Here is a 17,488-nt window from a genome sequence, read left to right on the forward strand (position 1 = left end):
AATGCTTTTTTTCTTTCTTTTTTTGTGCCTGGCACACTATTGACGCTTAAACCAGCAGTTTAAGTTAAATACTCATAGAAAGTCACAGAACCAAAAGAATCTGAGACTTTCAGAACCTCAGAACTTTGAGTAGGTTGGATCCCGACCCTCTTCCCGGGTTGGCTCCTTCAAGAAGCCCCAAATCTGCTGTCTAGGCTGTTTTACAAGAGTCCTGTACTGCCATCTATCGGTATCTGGGAAGCGTCTCGCTACCTTGTTATAACTCTCGGGGTAGGTAGGCGAGAAGAGGACTTAAGGGCTAATTAAACTTCAGAACATCTGTAATAGTCACAAACTTCACTCAACAAGGGGAAAACCCACTTTCTCCAGCAATTGCAGACCCCCCTAACCCCGTATTAATACTTATACTTGTAAAACCCACAGATCTCCTTTACCTCAACAGATAAAGATCTGACCCTTAGCTCCCCTGCCAGAAACTAGATCCGCCCGCACATCGCAGGCTTCAGAAGCCTGAAACTCCACCACTGATTCCCCTATTTTCACAGACCCCGGAAATTTCTTACACTACCATGCACACTGACCTATCCCATTCGGGGAAACGCACTTGCTAACCCAGACATCCCTACAAAAATTTTCAAATTTCGCAGGCTGCTCACGCCAGCAAGAAAGCTCGAGAGAGTCCAAGCAGGTCTCGCAGCCCTCAGGCTTGCGCTTTGTCCCGGGTTCCGGGTCCCCACCCCCGTCTGGGTCGAGTCAGCTAGGGCTTGCAGCCGGCTGACCAAAGCCCCGCCCCCCTAGACCTGTCATCACAGAAGCCGCACGTGGCTGGGGTGGGAACTCAGGCGACCTGCAGCCATCACTTTGTCTCCTTCGTCATCCATTGGGGCCTCCGCCGCCAATCAGAGGCAGCGGATCCGGGCTGGAGCCTGAGCGCCTGGGTGAGGCCAGAGAAAGAAGGGGCGGGTGAAGAATGCCTCAGAGATTGGTGGGGGCTGGTGGTGGAAGGGGTCTGGCGGGGATTCTGCCAGGCTGGACTACTCTGAGAGGGAGGGTCTCGGTGAAAGGCGGAGAGACTAAAAAGAGGCGGAATCAGGGTGGGGCCTGGGGAAAGCGGAGGATCCTGGGGAAATGCAAAGAAGACGGGAAGGGGGAGGGGCCATGGAGGGCGGGGCCTGGGCTACAGGGGAGGAGCCTGAGGGATTAAAGAAACGAGGAAAGGGGACAAGCCCTGGGAAGGTGGGAACTGGGACAAGGGAGAGGGTGGGCCGGCCTGTTGTGGGGGCGGAGCTCTGGCCAAAGTGGGGAGGTTTGCAGGCCGAGGCTGCAGCTAGAGCTGCTCAATTACTGCCCCAGTCTATTACCTCCTCAAGTGCAACGGGACCCACGGAACTACAGGTGTGGGGCGGGGTACGCGAGAAAGAAGAGACAAGGACGAGGGTGCGCTTGGCCAGATAGGAGGTGGGCGGGGGGGCACCGTTAGGGATGAAGAGAATCTGGAGATTGCTATGGGGGTTGGACGCGGAGTTAGGGGAGCAGTTAAGGCAAGGAGGCATTATCCAGGGACCCATGTGGGGGAAGGGCGAGAGTGCTTTGTGGAGGTGGGAAGCACAACGTTAGGGGGCGGGGTCGCTGTCTGATGTGGAGGGTTAGTGGGGATACATGAGGGGGAGGGGATTTGGAAGACCTTTAGGGGAAGAGGACTGGTGATGGAGAAGGACTGGTGGTCCAGAGTGTGGAAGGGTCTGAGGGGGCTACGTGGAGGAAGAGGGGATGCGACTGGGAGCACTGTGTGAGGAGAAGGGTTGTAGGCCCAGTCGAGATCACGACAGGAGAACCACTGGTATTTTTAGAAAGTAACAGTCTAAGGCATTGTAGAGACTACAGGAAGACACTGGTGTTTTGTGTTCTAGGGGTGAGGGTGATGGATTTAATTGGGGTTGAAGAAACTAGTTTGTAGTGCTCCTGGCTGCTCAATTCCTATCTTATGGCCTGGGCACTAGAGAAGCAGCCAGATCCGGCTGCCACCAGGTCTTATGTGACTGTCTTCTTAGTCTATCTTGGATCTGTGGGGCTGAGACAGGGATTTCTTCCCCTAGCTGATGTCCCCCGGAGACCCTTCCCCCATGGGGTTTCTGTCAACCCCCAACCCTAGTTCCTGTTCCTCCCAGAAGCATGCCTTGGTCTCTATCCCCCCTCCCCCACTTTGCCCTGCCCTTAAGCTCTTGGGTGTGCTCATTTCCCACTTCCTTCCTCACCCTGGGGCCTGGCCTGGTCCTTGCCCGTCTAGGATCTTTGCCCTGCCTGGGACTTTGTACTCCATGACCAGAGACCACAGTAACCAGCAATAAGGTTCAGATCCCATCTCACTACTACCACCAAGGTCTCTGCCAACTGATTTACAGTGACTGGTAGCCACATTTTACTGCTTGTCAGTAACTGATTTTCCCCATCCTTGTCCTTCCTCTGGGTGGAGAATCCTAGGGCCCTCAGGAATTCTGGGCTTCTCTGGGAGGGAGGGAAGAAGTAAGGAGTACTGAGGATCTTTGATTTGTCTTTTCAGGGGTAGGCTGCTATTGTAAGCCTAACCTTGGAAGGGATGTGAGGTTCCAGCCTCAGCTAGGGGAGGAAAAGGGAGTGGCTCCCCATACTCTTGGATTGGAAATTGTCAGAAGTAGGACCTAGTCCTCTTGTTGGGGGGTTGGGGGAGCTCCTCTGCTTCCTTATGGGGACTTGAAATAATGCCAGAGGTCTTTTTGCTTCTGCTGGCTGGGAGAGGGTGGGAAAGGGCTGCTTTCCACACCGTGACTGAATGAGTGTGACAGTATTGCTGAAAGGGGCCCTAAGCCAGTCTTCCATACAACCACCCAGTAGCTGAGAGACTGGCTGGGGCGGGGGGCTGCTGAGGCCAGACAAAGCTGTGGGTAGGGTGGGGAAAGGAGGGCAAACTGAAGCCTTTTGAAGAGGAACTGATTGCTATGGCAACACTGCTTCCCAGACAATCTCTCAGAGAGGGCGGGCCTAGGGTAGACTCACTCCAGCTTCCTCAGGACTGGGGCATTTTGTGTGAGTGGGTGGGGCGTGAAGAGAAAGGGCATCAGTTTGCTGCTGAGGCTGGAGTATACAGCCTTTCTGCTTTGGTGAAAGCTGCAGGGCATTCAGATAATTGGGTTCATCATCTGAAGTGGACATGAGTGAACAACAGTCATTAGAATTATAAGGCCAGAGTTGTAAAGGCCTTCAGTGGTCATTGTTTAAACAAATCCCTCATTTTACAGAGTTGGAAATTTATGGCCAAAGAGACTGATTTCCCAGGTCTCATAGTGAAAGAAAAGGAGTTAGAATCCATATCTGATTATTATTCACCAGCCCTGCACACATTGTTTTTCTTTGCCAATGTTTATTGAATACCTATTAAGTCTCAGGCCCCGAGATGTTGACCCTGAGAATATGACCATGGACAAAAGACAGATAAGCTTGCTATTCTTGTGGAGCTTCCATCTAATAAAGGAAAAGAAAAATCGGTATATGTTTGTGAGAAAGGACATAGGTCAGTTTGTGATAACTGCTAATTAAAAGGGGAAAAAAAGGCAAGGTAAATTTTAGGACATAAGACCTCTTGATTCTACCATGCCATGTTTCCCAGAGCATTCAGAGGCCTAGAACATTTTTGATACTTCTCCATGAGTTACTGTTCCCTGGCCTTTGTAGGGTATATAAGGCCAGGCCAAATGGTAGTGGCAATGAGGTAGAACAAGATGGGGTTGCTAAGGGATTGTTCCTTTACTACACTGTTCTGTATCTCTACCTGTCTTCCCAGTAAGGTTTTACTCTGCAATTTTGGTCAGGGTGTTAAGAATTTCTTTAATCCTATTCCTTAATATTAGGGAACCAGCCAGCAAGGAAGTCAGTCTAGGGGAATTGGGTTCTTTTTTAGGGCTTTCCCCTCATCTGAGGTAAGGAGAAGGGAGCCTAAAAGAACTGTCACTTGCTTGCCCCCCTAAGTCTAAAGCAAAAAGAGCAAATAGGGAAGGACAGCTTCTTTTTACTGTCTGACAACCTGATGGTCTTGGGTAGCTCACAATAAAGTAGAAACAAGAACCTAAGGCTTTTCGTTGCCTCTCAACTGTAGAATAATGGACTTTACTTCTTTTGGCTTTTATGTTTGCCTCCTACTTCTGTGGATGACAGAAGAATCCTGACTGATTTCTGATAACCTGTATGACTTCCTGATAAGTTCAGAGGGTGAGCTAGACAGAGCTATCCATTTTCTTAGGTTGCTTCTAGAAAAGGTCCTCTAAAAAGTCTTTGAACACCCAATTCTTGCAGAGGTTTCCATCCTGGTCATTTAAAGAATAGGAGGACAGGGTTAGAGATGCTTTTTCTGCTGCCACTTTACTTAGCTAGATCTGGGATAGGGCCTGAGGCCCAGTGACTCAAGGGGAGGATTGGGAGTTTCGAGGGAGCTGTGAGTCATGAGGATAAGCTCCATCACAAGAGTTGGGCTCATTTCCCTAGCTCTGGGCAGAAACCCTCCTATCCTGCTTCCTAATGTGCTCTGCTCTTTGAATATGGACTTGTGAGTAAAAAGTGCTGGCAACTGGGATGGGGCAGCCTGATCTCGGATTAGGAGTTCAGAGACATGAAGAATAATACCTAAGTTCCTGAAATTAAAATTTACCCTTAAATCAGGAGTCCTTGGACCCCTCTAACAAAGGCAAAGGAACATAAATTAGCTGTAGGAAAAGGTTGAATACCATTTCTCAGCACGGTGAAGATAGGGTATTAAATTAGATCTTCTGCTGTGGCATGAAACTTCCTGGGCTCTAGCAGTCCTATGGCTTTGAGCTCTCGTTTGGAATGTGGGAGAGTAGAATGGGAATGGGTATATTTGGGGGTAGGGTCTGGTGTAAGAAGAGCAGGCTGATTTGGGGGGTTGCGTATGTGAAAGCGCTGGGACTTTCTGTTAATCAGTCTGTTAATCAGGAAGGATGGGGGAGGAGGGTTGAGAAGTGTGAGGCCTGCACCTTTGAAAGGGTTAAATGGCAGGACAGGAGTTGCTTTGGCAGCTGAGGAGTTAAGGAGATGGGCGGGGCGACCTTGGGTAGGCCTGCCCCCTTGTGGACCAATAGGCGTGCACCTACAGTAGAGGGCGTGACTTACACTGAGGGTCGCAGGGAGGCTGGCCTCCTATAAGCCAATGAGCATGGTTGCTGCTCAGGGGGCGTGGTCCTAGGGGGCGTGGCGGCAGCGGCGGGGGTGGTGGGGCGCTGGGCGGGGCGGGCGGCCCCATCAGCTGGTAGGAAATGGCCTGTGAGTCAGAGGGGCAGCGGAGTCGGCGGCGCGGAGCCGGGGTGGCCCCGGGGAGGGATCGGCGCGGGGAGGGGCGCAACAGCGGCTGGGGGGCTGCGAGCGCGAGGGTCTGCTAGTATTGCACACGAAGCTGATAAGGAAGAGCCTCGCAGAGCAGGGCTCAGCCTGAGCTACCCTTTGTCTGGGTTGGGGGCCCGTGGCAGGGAGGACCGAGGATCGAGGGGTGGGACCGGGACAGGACGGAAGGGCCCGGAGCAGCGGCCACCGCGGCGGAGCCCATTTGGGAGCGGGGTGAGTGTGTGCTAAGGGGAAAGAGCAAATCTCCGAAGCCACAGTAGGTTATGGGGCCTGTCCCAGGGTATGGGGAGGAAAGGACCTGGGAGACTAAGCAAGGGGAGGGGAATCGTCCAGAAAAAGGAGTCTAGAAGCTGAAGTGAGTCTGCTTGGCTTAGTTTGGAGGGGTTACTGAGATCTGCTCCCTCTCCTCTAAGGGTTAAGGGCTCTAGGCTGGGGCCAGGGGGTTGGTGAGAAAGCAGAGGTTGACCTTTCTACCCACAGTGGTGGTCTGTAAGAACAACCTCCCAAGCTTGTAGAGACAAAATATAAAATAACCAGCAGTAGTTCTCTTTGCACAGGATGAGGGTGGAAAGCACATAGGTAGGAATTTTCCTTCCTGTCACCCTCGTTAATCAGAGCAGAAGTGGGTATCTTTAACACTGAAGGGAAGGAAGGGGAGAATTAATCTAGGAGCTCTACCCATATCAATACCCACCTCTGTCACCTCCCTGGCCTAGCAGGTGTTTGAGGGTACAGATCCCATGGTATTCTGGGACTTGTTTTTTTTCTGTTTTGCTCCCTTGGCATGTTGGGAGCTGTAGTCCTTGCTAGCCACAGCCTGGCCCAGCTGTTTGATGCCAGCTGCTGCCTACCCCATGATGGAGGGTGAGGTTTGGCCTACCCTGCCCTGCCCCCCTGCAGTCCTGCCCCATGAGTCAGCTTGAAGCAATGGTCTAGAGCCAGACTGGCTGGGTGGCAGGAGAGTGAATCTTCCAGCTTCTCATTGATGGGGCAGGAACTGCAAGGGCTCTGGAGTAATGAGCAGATGTCAGGCATGCTAGGGTCAAGTAGGGCATCATGTCATCACCTGGCTTCCCCAGGGCAAGGGCTCAGGCAGGCAACTGGGTGACATGGGATGTGAGGGTGCTAAGGAAAAGGCCCTTTCTGAACCTGTATGGCTTGGATGAAGAAATGGATGGGTAGAGATGAGAGTGCACATTGTATCCTCTGACAACATTGCCACTGGTGTTCCACCCTTTCCAGCCATACCACCCACCACAAGGGACCAGAATTTTCTTAGGTATTTCAATTCTAATGAGGACTTGATGAGATGGGAAAGTGTAGGATGCAATGATGAGAATAATTTGAAAAGGAAAGGTTTTCAATCCCTGAGTGCAAATATCCCTTCTCTCCCCACCTCCCATCTCCCACCTCCCACCCCCCACTTCTGTTGTTGCTGATTCTTCCTGTACAATTAATCTCTCTGCTTCTCTCATCAGGAAGTTTTCCCCCTGCACTGTCAGGATTGCTGCCCAAATCTCTGGGGCTAGCATTCCACTTTTTGAGTTCTGTCATGTGCTTTTGTCTGTGTTTGGAGATGAGTAAGATAGTGGGGCACAGACATGTCTTCAGGAATCCTGTGGCTAGTCTAGAAGATGCTCATATTTACATGAGGTAGTGATACTCCTATAGGTGAGGTCTCAGATGAGGAAGATTATGGTCTGGGGTAAAGAATAGACTTTCTGTTGTACTTTATTTATTTTAGAGTGCTGGAAACTGAAGCCAAGGCCTCATGCATAGTAGGCAAGTGCTATATCTCTGAGCTACATGCCCAGTCCCAGAGCTGATTTTTTTGGAAGGGTTGGCATTTGAAGGAGAAAGAATATGGCTAGGATAGGCATACAAAGGGCCCACCTTGAAGGAGAAAGGGCATTGTAGATGGCAGGCAGCAAAAGCTACTGCCCAAGGGAGAAAGCTGACCCTGGGGGCTTTCAGCTTGACAGTTTTTTTACCCTAGTATAGGCACCTGAGTGTACACTAGTCCATGAAGACAATCATGTGCCCTGGCAGAAAAGCAGTGGTTTGGGTATAGGTGTTTTTGGGTATGTGAACCCTGGGGGAGGGGCATGGAGATACTTCTAAGTTGCTTCCAGCTGACTGCCTGCTGCTGCCTTATCTCTAGTTCACAGAGCCTAGGGGGAGGGGCAGGCCCTGGGAAGTGTCTTCTGGTGTCCCTTCCTCCCCTGCCACTTGTTTTTGATTGGATTTGTTGTCTCTTGTTAAAAAGAGATTGCTGGGGGAGATTGGGAGTTCAAGGCTATAGGGCTGGCTTTGAGCTGACCTGAGGTTTGTGCCTCTGAGGAGAGTGTAATGGGGTGTGACAGTCTATAAGAACTCTGCCCTTAGCACTGTGGGGTGCCACTTTTCCTTTTTGATATAGACATATGGGAAAGAGTTGTGCAATTCCACAGCCTTGAGTAAGAGAGCTGAATTATTTCCCTGCCCACCCCCTAGCTGACATGATCTCTTGGATCTTGGGGGTATTTCATCCCCCCTCCAATTCAGGGCAGGAGTCCCCAAGATGGTGGCCCTGACAAATAGTTCATTTTGCCTCATTTCTTAGCTTCCTTTTTACATTGAACCAAGACCTACCTTTCTGTGACTCCTCAGGTAGCTCAGCTCTACAGCCTGGGTGCTGGATCTGGAGCTTACTTCTGAAGTGCTCATGGTGTGGGAGAATGGTATCCTGGAGTATATTAGCCCACAATCAGGGAGGGCCCTTACTACTGACTCTACAGATCCTGGTTTATGTCTGTTCTTTCATCAGGGTCCAGCTGAACCCAGGAGCTGCCCGGAATGGTGGCAGTCACCTTGCCAGTGCAGCAGGCATGGACCAGACTGCAAGCTAGGGGAACAAGGCATCAGTCTGGAAGAGGGGACACACATCTAGGCTTGAGGCCCCTTCATCGGGGTAAGTGCCAGAAAGTGGGAATGGGGAGCAGATGCAATAAGAAACTTGAGCTAAATAATGTCATCCTCTCAGAAGTTCTAAAAGTGGCCTCTGTATTCCATTAATCCATCTGGGGATTTGGATACCTTCATCCCCAGGAATTTCTCAAGGTCACCTCTTCAGGTTAAGGGAAGGTCTGAAACTCCGCTGGAAGGAGAAGACTCATTAATTCCCTGATCTTTTCTTCTCTTCTCTTGCACAGATGTCCCCAGGCCCCCCAACCCAGGCCCAGCATAAAGGCCGTGTGGGGGGGCCCCCCTGACCCAAGGGGGGCTTCATGCGCCACGTGCAGGCGGAGCCGTCTCCATCCTCAGAGCCAGAGGCTGGCCCTTCACAGCCTCCAGTCAGACAGGGGACCCTCCAGGGTGGCCTGCTCATGGGCTACAGCCCAGCAGGGGGGGCAGCATCCCCTGGGGTCTACCAGGTATCCATCTTTTCCCCTCCAGCTGGTGCCTCTGAGCCTCACAGGGCTCTGAAGCGGCCGGCCCCACCTACTGAGGGTCCCCGGGAGCTGAAGAGAGGCCCTGGGCTGGGGGCCAGAGAGGGATTACCCCCTGAAGAACCATCTACTGTGGGGCTATTGGCCCCAGAGGGACTGGGTCTGGGACTGGGTGTGGCCAGCCAGCATTTCTCCCATCATGGCCTCTGTGTTGTGGAACAGGGAGGTAATGCCACCTCACCTTGGACTTCAGGGGCCCGAAGACCCCCCTGGCTCCCATCAAATGCTTCCTGCAATACTTTGCACACCAGAGACTGGGCTTCCCCAGATCCAGGGGGACAGGGGTCCCTGGGGGAGTCTCCAGGGCCAGCCCCTTCAGGCCAGCTGCACACACTTGACACTGATTTGCACAGTCTTGCACAAATAGGGGGTAAGAGCCCAGTGGCTGGGGTGGGCAATGGGGGAAGCCCCTGGCCTAGGGAGTCCCCTGGCACTGCCAATGGGCACAGTCCCGAGCACACACCCCCTGGCCCTGGACCTCCAGGCCCCTGCCCTACCAAGCGAAGGCTGCTTCCTGCTGGAGAAGCCCTGGATGTCAGCTCTGAGGATGAGGGGCCAGCCCCTCGGAGGCGCCGGGGAACCCTGGGCCACCCTCCTGCTGCCAACTGTTCTGATGCCAAAGCCACACCCTTCTGGAGCCACCTGCTGCCCGGGCCCAAGGAGCCTGTTTTGGTAAGCCCGTAGAGGAGCTCATCTACTCCTAAGAGGATATTTGTGTGATTAATGGTGGAGGCCTGTGGAGATGTTCCTCTGAGAGCTTGTGATGAGCTCCTCTCCACCACTTTTCTCAATGTTTTCTCTCAATAGGACTCAAGAGACTGCAGTCCCGTGGGGCGGAGGCTGAAAGGTGCCCGTCGCCTGAAGCTGTAAGTGACCAGCTTCTCCCTCTACCCTATCTGTGAGAGTTGGCACAAAAGTCTGTAATCTTCTTTCTAACACTAGAGTAGGGGACCCCAGAGCAGGAACAACTTGATAGTGGCAAAGGGTGGAGCCAAAGGATATGAGCAGGAATCCCAGAATTCCTCAAGCCAACCCATTGTGTCCCCTCCCCTACCAGGAGCTCCCTTCGAAGCCTCCGGAAGGGACCAGGCCTGCTGAGCCCCCTCAGTGCCTCCCCTGTTCCTACCCCTGCTGTCAGCCGTACCCTGCTGGGCAACTTTGAGGTAGCTCCCCCTGGGCTTTGTGACTGGGGGGTCCTGGGAGGAGTGGGATAGTGGAATGTGGCTTGGATGGATAAGGAAAATAATGGCATCTGTCTCATAATGTGTTTTCCCCACTCTAACACCAGGAATCATTGTTGCGAGGACGCTTTGCACCATCTGGCCACATTGAGGGCTTCACAGCAGAGATTGGAGCTAGTGGATCCTACTGTCCCCAGCATGTCACGCTGCCTGTCACTGTCACCTTCTTTGATGTTTCTGAGCAAAATGCCCCGGCCCCCTTCCTGGTATGACTTGACCTCACACCAAAGTTAGCACTTCAGAAGGAGGAGGGATTGGGGACTGGGGCAGGGGCCGAAAGGTATTCCTTAGATGTTCTTCACCTAAAAGTAAGTCAAGGCTAGTGTGGCAGCAAGTCCAGAATGAGATTTTGGAGAGACTGGTATTCAGGGCTTTACTGGTCCCCAATTTGGTTGATGGATCTTTGGTTTTCCTAGGGTGTCGTGGACCTGAATCCCCTGGGGAGGAAGGGTTACAGCGTGCCCAAGGTGGGCACCATTCAAGTGGTGAGTGTCCTCTGAGGGATTGGGCATGGGGGAAGAAGAAAACAGCTCTTAGGCTATATCAACTTTGAATATCCTGCCCCCAGACCTTATTTAACCCCAATCAGACTGTGGTGAAGATGTTCCTTGTGACCTTTGACTTCTCGGACATGCCTGCTGCCCACATGACCTTCTTGCGCCATCGTCTCTTTTTGGTGCCTGTGGGTGAGGAGGGAAATGCTAGTCCCACCCACCGCCTCCTCTGCTACTTGCTGCACCTCAGGTAAGGACAGGATCCAGGTATCCCTTCCATGAATAAAAGAATCTTTCCTGGCTTCTCTAGTTCTGGATTCTTACCTTGATCACACTGTCTTTCCCTAGGTTCCGGAGCTCCCGCTCAGGCCGATTAAGCCTACATGGAGATATCCGCCTGCTTTTTTCCCGACGGAGCCTGGAGCTGGACACAGGGCTCCCCTATGAACTGCAGGCCGTAACTGAGGCCCCCCACAATCCACGTTATTCTCCTTTTCCCTGATTGCCAGTGCTCTGAACCTAGGTGGGCCAAAAGCCTGCCCATCCTGTTCCATCCTGGACAGAGTAAACACATGGAAAAATGGCGAAAACCCCTTAGGATTGAATTAAAGTCCTCACCACGCTCATGCCCAAATTGATTATTTGGGTATTTAAAGCTTCTGATCCTTCCACACCCTGCCCTACTCCGGGTACTCCATGTGCCTGTTCCCTCCCTTGGGTTTCCCAGGCCAGCTTAGGTAGTACAGAGGAACCAGAGCTACCCTGAGATTGTCCCAAGTCCCCAGGCAAGTCATGCCAGTGTTGCCTCCCTGTCCTGGGCAGGGGCCACTTCTTATTTTATTTATTTTTAATTTATAATTTATTCAAATTGGATTGCCTTGGTAACCTCCCAAACCTGATAATTGGCATCACCCTTCCTCCTTTCTCACTCTCAAATATTGCTCCAAACTCAGGAGTTGAAGAGGCTGAAGTGTGGGGGCAGGGAGAAAACTGCTCTTCCTCAGCTGAGGACAGAGGGATTATCCCAGAGGGACTGAGTCACTAGCCAAAGACTCAGCTTCCCCTGTCCTTCCCTGTTACCTTCCCTTCCCCTACCCTTCAATCCATCTTTGAAAGCCAACTTATGTGAGTGTGTGTGTGTGTGTGTGTGTGTGTGAGCAAGCACAAGCTTGTGTTTGTGATATTTGTGAGAAAAAGAGTGTGCATGCATGCACACACACAGGGGTTAACCACCCCTCACCTAGGGCTCCAGACTCAGTTGTCCCTTTCCTCTTGCCTGTATCTCCTTACTTTGGGTCCTGACTGAGGAAGGTGTCTGGGGACAGAGTCAGGGCCAAGGACTGGGATGTCTCCTCTCGCCTGGCCAGATTCTGACCCACCTACCTCAGCTGGGATAAGGGGCATCCCTCAAACTCAGTTATGTGGCTCCCAACTACCCTGTTCCCCACTCCAGACTCAGACCCAGCCTCAGCCCTTGACTCCTGGGACATGACTGAGGGGAACAAGCATTTGCTGAAACTTGAAAAAAACAAAAACAAAAACAAAATGAAACAAACAAAAAAACAGGAAAAATTGTACCTGGTACTTTTTTTTTTTTTAGGAAAATAAATTTTAAAAATAATAAATTCTTGTTTGGAAACTTGAACTAAGCTCTATTTTTTTTTTTTTCCTGTTGGAGAGAGGATGTAAAGGGTGATGGAGGGCCTAACTGATGCTGTGACCCTGCCCTTTCTTCTGAAGTGGAGGAAGCCTGAGCCCATGAAGTCTTGGGCTAAGTCCTGCTGAATTCTTGGGGCATGATTTTGCTTTTTTTATTCAGGTAATGAAGGTGCTGGGGGAGAGCTGAACTCTATACTGGTTTTGTTAATGATTTTAGCTCCTCAGAACTTCAGTGCCCTATGAGGATGACAATTATACAGGTTTCTTAAAGAGAGTGCCATAGCATCAGGGATTTGTGCACGGTGACATGCTTTAGAAGTTGAAGCTTGATGCTGTTTGCTGGACTCTATGGGAGGACCAGGCCCGACAGACTTCTACTGGGAAGAAGTGGAAAGAGCTGTGGTACCTCGGGAAAGAGGGGAGGGTAAATCTCGGCAAAGTTAGGCCCTATTACCATGGCAACGGGAATGGGGTCAGTCCCCAGTGGGAGAGCTGGGCACAACACAGCAGGCCTACCACAGAATGTCACTGTGGCAACCATGGCAACGAGTCAGTTCCAATCCAGCAGTCGCTATGGTAACACACGGGCGTGATTATACACTTTAGAGGGTAAATTGGGTATCAGGTAGGGCTAAAGAACTCGGTAGTAGGTGTTTCTGGGTCACCTGCGAGAGGAAAATAGACTCCATTTTGGCCACGATGCCTCGGATTTTGGACGCCAACTACCAGAACCAGAACAAACCAACCTCTGGCCCTCTGCGTTTCCCGGGAACAACTTAAACACGCTCTTCCAAGGAACTCCGATTGAGTGAGTGTGGAGTCGGGGAAGAGACGGCGGAAGTACATCCGGGGGAGTGGAACTGCTGAAGGAAAGCCTCGGGTGAGGGCTTCTGGCGCGGCCTCTCTGCTCCGCGTCTCGTTGGTTCCGGAGGTCGCCGCGGCTGTGGGAAATGCTGGCGCGCGCGGCGCGGGGCAGTGGAGCCCTTTTGCTGAGGGTGAGAATGAGACAACCTTCTCTAGGGGGTCGGGACAGAGATCACCTGGGTCCTCAGCTAGAAAGGAGAGGGATTCCAATTTTGGGAGAGGACTGGGGTCAGAGGTCATGGGTCCCACGTGAGTCATTCTCCGAGGACCCTTGTGAGTCGAGGTTTAGGGCGATGCCTTCGGGACAGAGGGGCATGGTGCTGGGCCGGCGGGGGTCTCAGTTTATTCTTGTCTTTCCTTCAGAGCGTTGTGCAGGCTTCTGCCGGTCCTCCGCGCCGCGCCTCCTCAGGATTGCCCCGAAACACTGTAGTACTGTTTGTGCCGCAGCAGGAGGCCTGGGTGGTGGAGCGAATGGGCCGATTCCACCGGATCTTGGAGCCAGTGAGAACCTTTTGTGCACCTCGGGGCAGCCTGATGCCCGAATCCCTTGAATGTGGGAGTGATACCTCCTTGGGGCCTGTCTGCACCTTTGGCTCTGAACTCTTGGGACCAATCATAGCAGGGCCCAGGCTACTGACGTGCATCCCATGTTACCACCTTTTCCTATTACCCTAGCATCCTTCAGGTCCATTCTTGCTACTACCTACCCTCTCAGCCCCACCTGTCCAGACTAGAGATAGCTATTCTCCTGGCTCCCATTCCCTACCTTTCTCTTCATTCAGAGGCCTAATCGTGCATTCGGGTGCTATTAGGTTACTTTACCAGTGACATCCCAGGCTTCTGAGCACCTCTTGGCAGGGGCTACTGCACATGTTTACTCCCTACTTACTCCAGTCCTAGCTTAAATTCCAACTGCATTACCCCCATCCTTCTGAGGATCCATGACTCCTCTTCCCAGGGCTTGAACATCCTCATCCCTGTGTTAGACCGGATCCGATATGTGCAGAGTCTCAAGGAAATTGTCATCAACGTGCCTGAGCAGTCGGCTGTGACTCTTGGTGAGGGTACAGGGTGACACGGGTGCACTGATATCATTAGGATGTGGTTGCTACATAGATCCAGAGCTTAGGAGAAACAGCTGATTGGGACCTAGGGCTATGACCTTCATTTTCTCTCCTGCTTCTATTCCTGCAGACAATGTAACTCTGCAGATTGATGGAGTCCTTTACCTACGCATCATGGACCCTTACAAGGTATTTGCCTCCTGCTTTATCCAGCCTTCTGAATTGCCCTCCTCACTAAAATCCTGTACCAAAGCTTTTTACACTTTTCATTTTCCTTTAGGCAAGTTATGGTGTGGAGGACCCTGAGTATGCTGTCACCCAGCTAGCTCAGACGACCATGAGATCAGAGCTTGGCAAACTTTCTCTGGACAAAGTCTTCCGGGTACGTGGATCTGAAGCAAAGTTGGGGTTTGAAGCATGTGCTTGGCACTGTCAGTCCTTTCTGGGAAACAAGATCAGAACCAGGCCCTTATTATCTTAGCTCCCTGGTAGGTAGGTTAAAGCTGTGGAGCGTACATCTTTTTCCCTCTAGGAGCGGGAGTCCCTAAATGCCAACATTGTGGATGCCATCAACCAGGCTGCTGACTGCTGGGGCATCCGTTGCCTCCGTTATGAGATCAAGGATATCCATGTGCCACCCCGGGTGAAAGAGTCCATGCAGATGCAGGTAGGGAAGAGAACTTTGGTAATCCAGTCCCAGAGGGACTTAGAGTATCTTCCCTACTGACATGAGTATAGTTGGAGGTCTTAGTAAGGGTTTCCCCTGGTTTGTTGATAAGGGTTGCTGGGGGCTTCCAGGTGGAGGCAGAGCGGAGGAAACGGGCCACAGTTCTAGAGTCTGAAGGAACCCGAGAGTCGGCCATCAATGTGGCAGAGGGAAAGAAACAGGCTCAGATCCTGGCCTCTGAAGCAGAAAAGGCTGAACAAATAAATCAGGCAGCAGGTGAGCAGAGGGTAGAGGCTGAGGAAGGAGGAGGGCATGGGTCTTTGAGAGTTGATACTGGGACAGAAACTTTGGGGTACTCTGATTTTACGGGTTAAGCTCTCTATCTTTTCTTCCAGGAGAAGCTAGTGCAGTTCTGGCCAAGGCCAAGGCTAAGGCTGAAGCTATTCGCATCCTGGCTGCAGCTTTGACACAACATGTGAGAAATCCTCAGTTAGGAGTGGGGAACAGGAATTGACAATGGAGGGGGTTCTCCCATCCACTGTTGAGAGAAGTTCCTGCCATTCGGGGTCCTACTGAGCCAGATTACATAAGCGCTTGTATTATGACTTGCATACCCTCTTTCTTGAAACCTCACCTCCTTTCTCTTCCAATATCCCCTTCTCTAAATCTGTGATCCCTGATTTTATTCTCCTGTGGCTACAGAATGGAGATGCAGCAGCTTCATTGACTGTGGCAGAGCAATATGTCAGTGCGTTCTCCAAACTGGCCAAGGACTCCAACACTATCCTACTGCCTTCCAATCCTGGCGATGTTACCAGTATGGTGGCTCAGGTTAGAGCTCTCTGAAGACTCCAGGGGCACAGAACCCCAGTCCTGGGGGCTGAAACCCTCACTATCATCAGCACCACTTAACACATCGTGGAGATCTTCAGGTTGCCTTGGCCCTTGATTTCTCTTCATTCCTTATAGAGAAGGAATCTCTAAGAATGAGACACTTTCACTCACCCCTGCAGATAAGGAAACTCTCAAGATACCTTTCTGTAGATACCTATGCTAGTGTTCTGAGGGTCACCCTGCTCTGATAGTGAGATTCCTAGAGCTGACTTTAAATCCTTAAAGTCTAAGGGTTGAGGGGAGGGGAGAAAGGAAATCCAAGCTCACTAGTCCCAGCCACACCTTTTTCCTTTTAGCCATTGGTAGGTTTGGCTATACCTTCTGCCATTTGTCTTTACGGCTTTTTCTCTATCCTTCTTCTCAGGCCATGGGTGTATATGGAGCCCTCACCAAAGCCCCGGTGCCAGGGGCCCAGAATTCGGTTTCCACCAGGAGTGGCAGAGATGTCCAGGGTACAGATGCAAATCTTGATGAAGAACTTGATCGAGTCAAACTGAGTTAGTGGAATTGGCCTTGGCCAGGGAGTCTGGGGACGGAAGCAGCACTATTAGTTTCTGGCTTTAGTCTTCCTGCCAAGATTTTGGGTTTTATTTTTTTAATTTGAACTTATTAATCATGTAATAAACTCACTAGTGGTACACCAGAAACTGTCATCTTTGATTGGTAATGAAGTTGGGAAACCCACTGTTGTTTTTCACCCTCTAGTCCTGTCAGCTCTTGGGAACTCATGCTTCCATGAGCAAGAATGAACTTCATGTAAAGTGAAATCTGCCTTTCTGTCTTCAAGAGAAACTGGGCCAGGTGCAATGGCACACTCCTGTGATCCCAGGAACTTGGGAGCTGAGGCAGAAGGATCCCAAGTTCAAGGCCAGACTAGGCAATTTAGACATTATCTCAAAATTAAGAATAAAAAGGACTAGGGATTTAGCTCAGTGGCAAAGTGCCCTTGGATTCAATCCCCAGTACTGCAAAAAATAGAAAAAGAAACTAGGATAGTATGGAAGGATTAAATCACATGCCTACTGCCAGCTGAGGAGTTAATCTCCCTTCTGCTACATGTAGGGTTATGTATTTTGAGGCAGGTGTTTAGGGATTTTACACAGGAAAATTACTCTGGCAGGGTAGTACTGCTAAGTGCTTCAAAGGTCTTCAAGGACTGAGGGCAGTTGTGATTCATTTATTCAAAAACATTTAATGAAGTCTACATGTGCCAAGCTCAGTGTTAGATGTGAGTTATAAAAACAACTGCCTTTGATTTCACAGAATGTGAGGTCAGATAGGGAAGACAAACAGACATTGATAGAAAGCCGTAAGTGCTGTGTCGGAGGGGCTGTAATATTAAGTAAAGGATTCCAGGAAACCTCATCTAATGCTATATTTGAACTTAGATATAAAGGAGGGAAGGGAAACAGCCATCTGGGCATCTGGAGTGAAGCTGACAAAGGCGATTGCAAATGCAAAGATTCTAAGAGCATGCCTGGCTTACAACCATGAGAGCAAAGGAAGGCTGAGGATATGGTATGGTAGAGCACTTGCCTAGCATGTGCAAGATATTTGATCCTTGGGTTTGATTTCCAGCACTGCCAAAGGAAAAAAAAAAAGCAAAGTGGCAAGGAGGTTAGTGTGTAGACTTGTAAGGTCATGTAGGGCTTTATTATGCACATGAGAAACCATGGACTGGGGTTGTGCCTCAGTGATAGAGACTTGCCTAGCATGGGTGAGGCCCTGG

General features: G+C 51.0%; 2 protein-coding genes across 9 annotated transcripts; both read left to right on the forward strand.

Moving 5' to 3' along the window:
• The first annotated feature begins 888 nt into the window (after positions 1-888).
• On the forward strand, positions 889-12,187 carry Atosb (atos homolog B). 7 transcript variants are annotated; one of them, XM_076843317.2, is made up of 10 exons: positions 5,582-5,601; positions 6,631-6,667; positions 8,195-8,338; positions 8,580-9,548; positions 9,684-9,742; positions 9,934-10,039; positions 10,165-10,323; positions 10,534-10,602; positions 10,686-10,861; positions 10,960-12,187. In XM_076843317.2, exons 4-10 carry the CDS (start codon positions 8,655-8,657, stop codon positions 11,111-11,113), a joined length of 1,617 nt encoding a protein of 538 aa, XP_076699432.1. In that variant the 5' UTR covers positions 5,582-5,601; positions 6,631-6,667; positions 8,195-8,338; positions 8,580-8,654; the 3' UTR covers positions 11,114-12,187. The 7 variants fall into 7 exon arrangements, with proteins under 7 accessions (XP_076699430.1, XP_076699431.1, XP_076699429.1 ...); XM_076843315.2 differs by lacking the exons at positions 5,582-5,601; positions 6,631-6,667 and adding an exon at positions 889-938; XM_076843316.2 differs by lacking the exons at positions 5,582-5,601; positions 6,631-6,667 and adding an exon at positions 1,199-1,236.
• A 987-nt stretch (positions 12,188-13,174) lies between these two features.
• On the forward strand, positions 13,175-16,406 carry Stoml2 (stomatin like 2). 2 transcript variants are annotated; one of them, XM_076843320.1, is made up of 10 exons: positions 13,175-13,265; positions 13,498-13,635; positions 14,093-14,192; positions 14,329-14,387; positions 14,479-14,580; positions 14,731-14,865; positions 14,997-15,141; positions 15,261-15,340; positions 15,568-15,696; positions 16,124-16,406. In XM_076843320.1, exons 1-10 carry the CDS (start codon positions 13,221-13,223, stop codon positions 16,259-16,261), a joined length of 1,071 nt encoding a protein of 356 aa, XP_076699435.1. In that variant the 5' UTR covers positions 13,175-13,220; the 3' UTR covers positions 16,262-16,406. The 2 variants fall into 2 exon arrangements, with proteins under 2 accessions (XP_076699435.1, XP_076699437.1); XM_076843322.1 differs by lacking the exons at positions 13,175-13,265; positions 14,093-14,192 and having other exon boundaries at positions 13,558-13,635.
• Positions 16,407-17,488: the final 1,082 nt, after the last annotated feature.

Source organism: Callospermophilus lateralis, chromosome 2 (assembly GCF_048772815.1).
Source record: "Callospermophilus lateralis isolate mCalLat2 chromosome 2, mCalLat2.hap1, whole genome shotgun sequence".
Classification (NCBI taxonomy): domain Eukaryota; kingdom Metazoa; phylum Chordata; class Mammalia; order Rodentia; family Sciuridae; genus Callospermophilus; species Callospermophilus lateralis.